Below are 11,710 nucleotides of genomic sequence, written 5' to 3' on the forward strand. Positions count from 1 at the left end.
CAGAGACTGATTTTAACCTAATTTAAACAAGTCATACACACACAACTTCAACTAGTTCATGTTTAACAAAATCCCCAATTTCATAACCCTAACCCTAATTTCGAATTAGGGTTTTAAGAGAGTCAAAACCCTTGTTTCAAACACTACTAGTATCATCTAAACTCATAAAATTAGATTTAAGTGTTAATTATACATACCTTAACTTAGGGTCTTCAAAACCCCAAATAACACAAAAGATGGAGAAGAGGAAGAAACAAGGCTTCTAATGATGCTAGTAAGTATCTACAAGTTTGAATGCACTCTTAAATTAGGTTGCATGAAGAAAATCAAGGTGTTCTTGGTCTTGGTCTCTTATGTCGCCAATTTCACCCACACCTTCACATTCTCTCTTTTTTTTATGTCCCAGATTATGAAGAAATGGGGCTGCTGGCCACTTTTATTAAAATTGCATTTTAAGTCATATTGCATTATTAGCCCCCCATTCACTTAAAGTCTTGCACAATTGGTCTTATCTTTGCAACACTAGTCCTTTTTCTTAACAAAGTTGGGTTAAGTTAACAATAATATTAAATAATATAATACCTCAAAAGTGGGTGTTACAACTATCCACATAGGCAGTGAATGAAGGATAAAAACGTGCGTAACACCCAAAACTTGTATAGTCGTGATAGAAAACGCTCTTCACATATGCAACTCGGAAAGTGGCTCCCACCTTCTTGGATGTTTCTCCTATATGTGTACGTCACGTCATTTGCTTGTTTGACGTCACACATATTTGGATCATTTCTAGAAACTACTGGTTGGTTGAGTATATGTTATCAAAGTTCCAATGTTTGAAATTATTTAATGTCTCCTTGATATGTTTTTATGATTGGATATCATACAGATATATACAAAAACGTTGACGTTTACTAATATTGGTCTCTCTTTTTGCAGATGCACATGATCTGTACGTGTCTGCATGTATATAGTTCCAAAAGAAAGTTGCAATTGGCAATAAAGCAAATAATTACGGTGGTGATAGGTGGTGAGCAATGTGAGGCCTACAAATCAAACATCAACACGTAAGTGTCCGTTAAGGTCCGCATTAAGATTGACTAATTGAACGAGCACGGAGGAGAATGAACCTAGAAATTTCGATGTTTTATGACCGAATTGAACTACTGTCCCTGGCCTACCTATAAAATATGACTAGTTTTGCTAGAAGTATTAAGGTATGCAACAACCGCTACACGCAAGGTTGCAAAATTCGCTATTCGGGGATTAATCGGCCGGGACTTTGGAATGATTAATCGACAATTCGGGGATTAATCGGATACTACTGTATACATTTAAATATTAAATTTTAAAAATTATATGTGTAACTATAGAAAAAACCATAAATATAAAGATAATTTTTAACATAATTGTCTAAAATTGTTTATTTTGCTTCAAAACTATAAAATTCTAGTTTAAATTCATGTTAAAATATTAACCATTTTTTACTTTGACTGACTTTGATTACCAAATTCGGTTTTGATCTATCAATCGACGTTGACCATTTAATTAAACGGATTTTTGGAAATCAGAACGGATTGCTCCTAAAAATGATTAATCGGGGATCAATCGGCGAGTAATCGGGTTTTTTTTACAACACTGGCTACACGTACTAAATTTTACAGATGGATTTGATTTCTCAGAAAATCGAAAGATCAGCTCTCCAAGAAGGAGATCATATTTATACCTGGAGGAGGCTGAAAACATACAGCCACCATGGTTAGTTTTCCATTTTATTCTATAAATACTACTTCCTCCTTTTCATGTTTATTGTCCAGTATTCTTTTTTGAAATATGATGTCCCAAATTAAATGTTTCAATTCTATAAACATAAATAGATAAAGAGATAAAGTTCACTAATACTCCTAATGTGTGTAGTGTATATGTAAGACAAAAAGATAGATAAAAAGTAAGGGTAAAACTGTATAATACTGAAAATGTTCAATGTAACGATGATATTTCTAAAATCATGTGTTTTTTGTTTCGGATTTAATATGAGACCGAGGGAGTAGTATGAAGTAGCTGTTAATGTAATGGTTGTTGAATTTATCAAATAGTCCACTACATTTATCCATTACCAATACAATACATGTATAACTTCTTATTGCATCAATTTATCAAACAATAAAGTGAAATATCGTTAATACTCTAATTTAATACATAATACCTACTTGATATTCATTTTTCTAAACAGGCATCTTCTTCGAGAAAAACATAATCATTCATTTTTTAAGCACTACTAATGTGGGGGGCGGAATTTCTAGCATTTCGTCATTTAGTAAAAACGCCCCGTGTTCAATGTCACATTGCGGGGTTGAGAAGGTAGCCGGAAGTGGAATTCGAATGTGTTGCATAGATTGCTTCATCAAAAAGGGAAAATTATATCGATTCAAATACGAAGCATCTCGCGAGTTCCTTCTTGCTAAACTAAGAGGAGGAACATGCACAACTGCAACACCAGATCCTCCAGGAGATGTTATAGCTAGAGCTATTTATCTATTTGAAAATGGATATGATGAATATCATCTTTTGAACAATAATTGTGAAGATTTCGCACTTTACTTAAGATTGGTTTATGGAGCACTGATACAGATAACAAAGGGAAGAGCAGCCAAGCTGTTATGGTTCGTAAAGCCGACGATGAACATGAGCATAATAGTAAAAAGCTCGTGAAGAAGTTAAAGAATGCTTTTCCAAAATATTGTTTGAAGAGGATGAATAATGACTTTGGGAATCGTCAGGATGTAGTTAAGATTGACGCAACGGAGTTGCTATTGAACATACACTATATCTGATATCTCATCGAAAACAGATCAAAAAACTCAAATCATTTTCTAGTTTTTTCATAATATTATGTACTATTCAATTTGATTGGTCACCCTCTTTCTGGTCTCATATGGTTAATTTGTATATTTTGTATTATTTTTATGTTGTATTGTCTTTGTATTTCGGTGCGAACATATTTAGGTTGACGTTCATAATTTTAGCTCGGTTGTCATTGTTTGTACGTTTTTGGAGCTTCAACTCTTTTGGAAATTAAAGTTTTTGTTTTTTGGGGGAAAAAAAAAATGTACAGTACTACTCACTTGGAGAAGTGTGTCCATATATATAGTTTGTACGAGGAGCTATTATTTAGTATATCAACCAGTGCACCCAACTAGAAGTATCTCAAAGGCCCATGCAACTCAAGAAGATTCCAGCCCGTTTAAGAGAGTGATGGCATGCGAGTCATCAGAAGACAAGCCCAAGAGATCAACTCAAGCATTTTTTTTTTTTTGTTTTTTGTTTTTTTTAGCTAGGAATCCCTCATATGAACGAGCACATTGGCTCCCCCATAGAAGGTAAAACCTCGAGTAATTAAGTCCCCCGAGCGCGAGACCTAGTACTGAGTGAATTGCGCATTATGCGGGCGCACCTTCTAGTCACACTCCCTTTTTGAACAATTTGGCATAGCCACGAATTGAACCCGGGTGGTGTGCTTCATTGGGCAATTTGGTGGCCACTCAGGCAAGCCTAATGGATTTGAAATTTTGAATACGTAGATTGATATGCACGTATGCATTTTTTTTTTTTTTTACTCTATGTTCCATTTATTTGGTTAGGCAGTTAGATGCACGTTTAATTCCATTGCTTTTGAATTCTAAAAACTGATAACAACGAAGAAGAAATTGAACGATGAACAACACAATTTCATTCATTCAAGTTGATTACAAATGATTCGATCTACTCGTTATATATTAACTACATTAGATTAACTAACCAAAACCGTCTTAACAAACTAACAACCTCAAATACATAAAATACCCTACACAAATGAATAATTACAGTTCAGTCCCCTGAACTTCTATTTACACTATTTACACTTTAGTCCCCTAAACTTCTGTTTACATCAATACTCCCCTTCAATTTGTGAGTTTTGGGCAACGAAACTCCCAACTTGGACAAGAGCTTATTATGTTGTTCTGAAGGAATAACCTTGGTAAATACATCAGCTAATTGTGACTTTGTGTGAACATATTGAGTCTTTATCAAACCAGACTTCACTTGATCTCTTACATAATGGCAATCCACCTCAATGTGCTTAGTTCTAGCATGGAAAACTGGATTTGCAGCTATGTGAATAGCAGCCTGGTTGTCACAAAACAATTCAACAGGACCTAAATCATTTAGACCTAAATCCTTGAGCAAAGTTACTAACCAAGTGATTTTACAACATGTTTAATGCCATTGCCCTATATTCAGCCTCTGCAGATGAACGAGAAACCACATTTTGTTTCTTTGACTTACATGACAATGGTGAATCACCTAGTAAAATAAAAAAACCAGTGGTAGACCTCCTAGTCATTGGACAACTTGCCCAATCTGAATCACAATAAGCTTTCAACTGAACAGCAGATCTATTAGCAAAGATAATACCTTGATTTGGAGCTAATAACAAATATCTCAACAGATGTTTCACAGCATGCATATGAACAGAAGTAGGATTCTGCATAAACTGGCTTAACAATTGCACAATGTAGCATATATCAGGATGGGTAATTGTTAAGTAAATGAGTTTACCTATTAATCTTCTGTACACCTCTGGATCAGCCAATGGTGAACCAACATCTGCAGTGAGTTTGATGTTTTGATCCATAGGCAATTTGTAAGGTTTCAGATTTTGAACCCCAGCTTCTTTTAACAAGTCCAAAGTATACTTCCTTTGAGAAATAAAGATCCCATGTTCAGATTTAGATACTTCTAAACCCAAGAAGTAACTTAAAGCTCCCAGATCTTTCCTATGAAAAGTTGATTTTAATTGTTCTTTCAACTGAACAATATGATCATGACTATTGCCAGTAATTAACAAATCATCCACATATACCAAGATTGCTGTGAATTGTTCTTTGTCCCTTTTTGTAAACAATGAATAATCTGCCTTAGATTGTTGATATCCAAAAGAGATCAAAGCACTTTACAATTTAGCAAACTATTGCCTTGGTGCTTGTTTGAGCCCATACAATGATTTTATGAGTTTGCAAACTTTATTATAATTAGACATTGTATCCTGTACATGCTCCCCTTTACCTACATATCCCATAGGCATTTTCATTTAAACTTCTTCCATTAAATCTCCATGTAAGTATGCATTAGACACATCTATTTGACACAACTCCCAATCATACATAGCAGCAACAGCTAAAAGAGACCTTACAGTAACCATCTTTGCAACAGGAGCAAATGTTTCAGCATAATCAACACCCTTTCTTTGCCTGTTACCATCTACTACTAATCTAGCCTTTTTTCTATCAACTGTGCCATCAGCTTTTAACTTGGTTTTGTATATCCAATGACAACTTATTGCTTTCTTACCAGGTGGTAATTCAACAATTTCCAAAGTATTATTTGCTTCTAAAGCAGATAACTCACTATCCATTGCTTCACACCATCCCGAGTCAACAATAGCTTCTTTAAAGCTTGTTGGATCAACTTGTGCAACCAATGCAGTAACATATTGTTGAAACTCATCTTGTAAAACAGGAATTGACACTTGATTAGCAATAGGTGTATGAGATAAGCAACTTGAGGTACTTGGAATGACATAATCATTATGCCAAATAGGTGGGTTGGAAACTCTAGTAGACCTTCTTAATTCTGGCACAGTGGTAGTAGTATCTTGAACAGGATGTTCAACTTGATTATCTTGTGTTTCAAAAACAAAAATGATGGAAGGGTCATCATATATTGAAGGATTGACTTGGCTTGATGTAGGTATAGAAGGTGGAACAGGATGCAAGAATTTATTAACATTTTCTGCAGAATAGGGAAAAATGTGTTCATAGAACTGTACATCCCTTGAAACAAACATAGTGTGAGTTAACAAGTTGTATAACTTGTAGCCCTTTTGATAAGAAGGATATCCAATAAACACACATAGAATTCCTCTTTCTTGAAACTTTTCTACAACTCTATAGGGATTAATGGCCATGGCAAAACAACCAGAGATCCTAAGATGATCATAAGTTGGTGGTTTATTAAGTAGAATCTCATAAGGTGTTTTATTGTTCAAAACTGAAGAAGGATATCTGTTGATCAGGTAAGTAGCAGTAGTAACACAATCACCCCAGAACTTTAGAGGTAAATTAGCTTGAAATCTCAAAGCTCTATCTACTTCAAGTATATGTCTATGTTTCCTTTCAACTCTGCCATTTTGCTGTGGCCTATCAGGACATGAAGTTTGATGCCCAATACCTTGTGCAGCTAAGTATCTTCCCAGATCACCTTTGATAAATTCTAAGGCATTATCTGATCTTACAACTATAACCTTCTTATCAAATTGGTTTCTAACAAATTTCAGAAATGACTTCATCACACTGAAACAATCACTCTTATTGACAAGAAGATACACCCATGTAGCCATACTACAATTATCAACAATAGTCAGAAAAAACCTGTATTTTCCTTCTTAAGCAAACTTTATATGGACCCCATATGTCAATGTGTATCATGTGAAATATGGCATCACAATGTGAACTACTAACAGAGAAAGGTGATTTAGTCATCTTTGCCATAGGACAAGTTACACAAACATTATCTTTATTCCTTTGATTTACCAATACAGTTAGCTTTGCATTTGACACATGACCAAGCCTATGATGCCACAAGCTATATGAACTAACATCTTTGCTAGTACTTGCACACACACCTTTACTAATAGTAAATATACTACAATCATTAACTGCAGAAACAATCATTTTTGTTAATCTTTGATCAATCTGATGCAGAGGCATATTGATCAAGTAGTAGAGATTAGCTTTCCTTTTACCCAGGCCTATCACCTTCCTTGTGATCAAGTCCTGAATAACACAAAATTGTGAATAGAACACCACAATGCAAGACTGATCTTTAGTAAGTTTAGGTACAGATAATAGACTATACTTGAAAGATGGCACAACAAGTACATCTTTCAAAGTCATATTATTTTCAAGTGGTAGTGTTCCAATGTGAGTTATAACAGAAGAATTCCCATTTGGAAGATTAATGTGAGGTTTATAAAACAACCTTTTTGAATCAACAAGATTTTCATATAAAGGTGTCATATGATCAGTAGCTCCAGTATCAAGTATCCACTCAGTTTTCAAAGATGATTTAGTTAAAATACCTGCAGTAAAGTGACGATCCAATTCATCATCAGAGTTATTTATGCCCTGGGCTTCATTATAGGTCAACCGTGGCAGGCTCTTTAGAAGTTGTTCAAATTGTGCAGAAGTAAACACAACATTACTCCCTTCAACAGTTGCAGCTAATTTCTTAAAAACTAGTTTTGACTTTCCTTGTCTACCTTGAGTAGCCAATTTGTTAGCAGACTGCTTGTATTTAGGATGCCAATGTGGATAACCAACCTTTTCCCAACACTTTTCAGGTGGATGCCACCTAAAACCACAGATTGAACACTTATCACTCTTTGAATGCATCTTGCTGTACAAAGCAGTGGTTTCAACATTGCTAAACATCTCTCTTTGAACTTCTTCTTGCTGCAGCACAGAGCATGCAGATTCAACACTAGGCAGAGGAGTCATAAGCAACAATTGACTCCTCAAAGAACTATAATGATCATCAAGACCATTTAGAAACTGAAACAAATGTTTCTCTTCCTTTTGCTTATTTATGGTAGCAAGAAGAGTAACAACATCAACAGTGGCATTATTAACACGTGGAAGTTGATTCAAAGAATCCAATTCTTCCCACACACATTTAATTTTGTTGTAGTATTCATTGACAGGTGTACCTTGTTGCTGAATAGAATATGTTTCTTTATGTAGCTTATACTTCCTGAAACCATTGCTTAAGGCAAATCTTGACTCCAATTGACTCCAGATTTCAGCAAAAGTGGTAACAAACATGATAGACTTTGCAATAGATTCCACCACAGAGCTCATAATCCAGCTTATCGCCATGTTATTACAAGTATCCCAAAACTCAGCCTCATTGACATTAACAGGTCTAGGAATTGATCCAGTAACAAAACCTAATTTGCGTTTGCTAGACAAAGTAACTTCCAATGAACGACGCCACGATCTGTAATTTTGTGCAGTAAGCTTCTTTTGAATCAGCAATGAACCTGGACCATCGGAAGGATGAAGATAAAAGGATTTTGAAAATTAGGTTGAGCCATTGCAAATTGATCAAAGATCTATCAAATGAGGGTTATGCGGAAGCAAGAAACAGAAGAGAGTCACAAAAATAACAACTGAACAAAACTGAATTTGACAAAATTCAGACGAATAACGAGATGAAGAACGTAACGATTTAGCAACAGATCTCCATTGTTATCGCTCTGATACCATGAATACTGATAACAACGAAGAAGAAATTGAACGATGAACAACACAATTTCATTCATTCAAGTTGATTACAAATGATTCGATCTACTCGTTATATACTAACTACATCAGATTAACTAACCAAAACCGTCTTAACAAACTATCAACCTCAAATACATAAAATACCCTACATAAATGAATAATTACAGTTCAGTCCCCTGAACTTCTATTTACACTATTTACACTTTAGTCCCCTGAACTTCTGTTTACATCAATAAATTCTTAGTATAAATTGTACATTAATTATCTTTGAGGAGTATAACAGAAAATTTCCCCAATATCAATATTAATCTCTTCTTTTCCTTGTTTCTTTGGGAGTCTAACATGCTCGAAAGGTTGCTATCAAATGGTGCTTTCATTACATCTATCTCCTCATGACTGCTCATATCGGAAAATTGAACCAACTTGTCTCTTTTTCCACCACCCAAATCGATGCCAGTCTCCAAACAGTTAGCTCACCATGCCAATATCACTACCAAATTATATTATTACATCATTTTCCTTTGTTGGTTCCCGAGCCCAAAAAGTATAAATATACATAGCCCAAAAGTTCAGTGTCACACGAATTTATACACAGTTGAAGTTAGAATTACACGAGATCATACCGAAAATACTTTAGACTCAAGGACTCTATACTCAAATCAGGTCATACTCATTTGATTTCATCCCTAAACGAACTTGGATTTTAAAGAAGTCAGTGTAGTGACCCGAAGTTTTCCATGTTTATATATATTAATTGAGATTGATATTTACATGATTAAATGTTTCCAACATTTTAAGCAATCAAACTTGTTAAGGCTTGATTAATTGAAAAATGTTTCATATAGACAATTGACCACCCAAGTTGACCGGCGATTCACGAACGTTAAAACTTGTAAAAACGACATGACGATATATATATGGATATACATATGGTTAACATGAGATTATGATAAGTAAGTATCTCCATAAGTATATTAACAATGAGTTATATACATATAAACAAGACTACTAACTTAAGGATTTCGAAACGAGACATATATGTAACGATTATCGTTGTAACGACATTTAAATGTATATATATCATATTAAGATATATTAATATATCATAATATCATGATAATATAATAATTTAACATCTCATTAGATATAATAAACAATGGGTTAACAACATTAATTGAGATCGTTAACTTAAAGGTTTCAAAACAACACTTACATGTAACGACTAACGATGACTTAACGACTCAGTTAAAATGTATATACATGTAGTGTATTTAGATGTATTAAAATACTTTTGGAAGACTTCAAGACATATATCAAAACACTCATACTTAACGAAAATGGTTACAGTTACTTTCCCATTCTTTTCTTTCATCAAGAATTCTAGTCGTATTCTTACCCGTATTATACACAGCTTCAAAACGTACTTACTATGGGTATATGCCAATAGAAACTAGCATGGGATTCCACTCTTGATTATGTCATGTATGACTAATCAATTTTAACTTCTACCATGAGCTAGTCAACTAACTAGAACTCCTTTTAACCCCACTCACCACTCACCAATTACCACTCATCATTCACTCCATTTCACTTCCAATTCTCTTTCTAATTCTCTCTCAACACACACACACACACACTATTATGAACGTATTTTTCCAGTAGTTAATCATCATCTTCATCAAAAATCACTTCAAGAATCAAGCTATAATCATCATAGGAAGAACACTTCAAGAACACTTCAAAAATCCCTTCAAGTTTACTAATTTACTTCCAAGCTTTCTAATCCATTCCAAGTAATCATCTAAGATCAAGAAACCTTTGTTATATACAGTAGGTTATCTTCTTATTCAAGGTAATATTCATATTCAAACTTTGATTGAATTTCTATAACTATAAACTATCTTAATTCGAGTAAAAATCTTACTTGAATTTGTTTTTGTGTCATGATCCTACTTCAAGAACTTTCAAGCCATTCAAGATCCTTTGAAGCTAGATCATTTCTTGTCACTTCCAGTAGGTTTACCTACTAAACTTGAGGTAGTAATGATGTTCATAACATCATTCGATTCATATATATAAAACTATCTTATTCGAAGGTTTAAACTCGTAATCACTAGAACATAGTTTAGTTAATTCTAAACTTGTTCGCAAACAAAAGTTAATCCTTCTAACTTGACTTTTAAAATTAACTAAACACATGTTCTATATCTATATGATATGCTAACTTAATGATTTAAAACCTGGAAACACGAAAAACACCGTAAAACCGGATTTACGCCGTCGTAGTAACACCGCGGGCTGTTTTGGGTTAGTTAATTAAAAACTATGATAAACTTTGATTTAAAAGTTGTTATTCTGAGAAAATGATTTTAATTATGAACATGAAACTATATCCAAAAATTATGGTTAAACTCAAAGTGGAAGTATGTTTTCTAAAATGGTTATCTAGACGTCGTTCTTTCGACTGAAATGACTACCTTTACAAAAATGACTTGTAACTTATTTTTCCGACTATAAACCTATACTTTTTCTGTTTAGATTCATAAAATAGAGTTCAATATGAAACCATAGCAATTTGATTCACTCAAAACGGATTTAAAATGAAGAAGTTATGGGTAAAACAAGATTGGATAATTTTTCTCATTTTAGCTACGTGAAAATTGGTAACAAATCTATTCCAACCATAACTTAATCAACTTGTATTGTATAGTATGTAATCTTGAGATACCATAGACACGTATACAATGTTTCGACCTATCATGTCGACACATCTATATATATTTCGGAACAACCATAGACACTCTATATGTGAATGTTGGAGTTAGCTATACAGGGTTGAGGTTGATTCCAAAATATATATAGTTTGAGTTGTGATCAATACTGAGATACGTATACACTGGGTCGTGGATTGATTCAAGATAATATTTATCGATTTATTTCTGTACATCTAACTGTAGACAACTAGTTGTAGGTTACTAACGAGGACAGCTGACTTAATAAACTTAAAACATCAAAATATATTAAAAGTGTTGTAAATATATTTTGAACATACTTTGATATATATGTATATATTATTATAGGTTCGTGAATCAACCAGTGGCCAAGTCTTACTTCCCGACGAAGTAAAAATCTGTGAAAGTGAGTTATAGTCCCACTTTTAAAATCTAATATTTTTGGGATGAGAATACATGCAGGTTTTGTAAATGATTTACAAAATAGACACAAGTACGTGAAACTACATTCTATGGTTGAATTATCGAAATCGAATATGCCCCTTTTTATTAAGTTTGGTAATCTAAGAATTAGGGAACAGACACCCTAATTGACGC

At 33.8% G+C, this 11,710-nt stretch overlaps 2 protein-coding genes across 2 annotated transcripts; one reads left to right on the plus strand and one right to left on the minus strand.

Annotated features, from left to right (window-relative positions):
* The first annotated feature begins 1,187 nt into the window (after positions 1-1,187).
* LOC139888434 (protein LEAD-SENSITIVE 1-like) lies at positions 1,188-3,687 on the plus strand. Its single transcript, XM_071871442.1, has 4 exons — positions 1,188-1,214; positions 1,662-1,755; positions 2,231-2,660; positions 3,639-3,687. The coding sequence occupies exons 1-4, from the start codon at positions 1,188-1,190 to the stop codon at positions 3,685-3,687; spliced, it is 600 nt and encodes a 199-aa protein (XP_071727543.1).
* Positions 3,688-3,900: 213 nt separating this feature from the next.
* Positions 3,901-5,122, minus strand: LOC139888435 (uncharacterized mitochondrial protein AtMg00810-like). Its single transcript, XM_071871443.1, has 3 exons — positions 5,060-5,122; positions 4,262-4,954; positions 3,901-4,164 (listed from the first exon to the last, which is right to left on the minus strand). Exons 1-3 carry the CDS (start codon positions 5,120-5,122, stop codon positions 3,901-3,903), a joined length of 1,020 nt encoding a protein of 339 aa, XP_071727544.1.
* Positions 5,123-11,710: the final 6,588 nt, after the last annotated feature.

The sequence above is a fragment of the Rutidosis leptorrhynchoides genome, chromosome 2 (assembly GCF_046630445.1).
Source record: "Rutidosis leptorrhynchoides isolate AG116_Rl617_1_P2 chromosome 2, CSIRO_AGI_Rlap_v1, whole genome shotgun sequence".
NCBI lineage: Eukaryota > Viridiplantae > Streptophyta > Magnoliopsida > Asterales > Asteraceae > Rutidosis > Rutidosis leptorrhynchoides.

Excerpts from the sequence above, each read along its gene's own strand:
- LOC139888434 (XM_071871442.1), top strand. The coding sequence starts at position 1,188 with ATGACTAGTTTTGCTAGAAGTATTAAG. Across the intron at positions 1,215-1,661 it reads GTTTTGCTAGAAGTATTAAG|ATGGATTTGATTTCTCAGAA; the intron begins GTATGCAACAAC and ends TAAATTTTACAG. Across the intron at positions 1,756-2,230 it reads GAAAACATACAGCCACCATG|GCATCTTCTTCGAGAAAAAC; the intron begins GTTAGTTTTCCA and ends TTTTCTAAACAG.
- LOC139888435 (XM_071871443.1), bottom strand. The coding sequence starts at position 5,122 with ATGCCTATGGGATATGTAGGTAAAGGGGAGCATGTACAGGATACAATG. Across the intron at positions 4,955-5,059 it reads CAATGTCTAATTATAATAAA|GCAGATTATTCATTGTTTAC; the intron begins GTTTGCAAACTC and ends CAACAATCTAAG. Across the intron at positions 4,165-4,261 it reads AGGCTGAATATAGGGCAATG|GCTGCTATTCACATAGCTGC; the intron begins GCATTAAACATG and ends TGTGACAACCAG.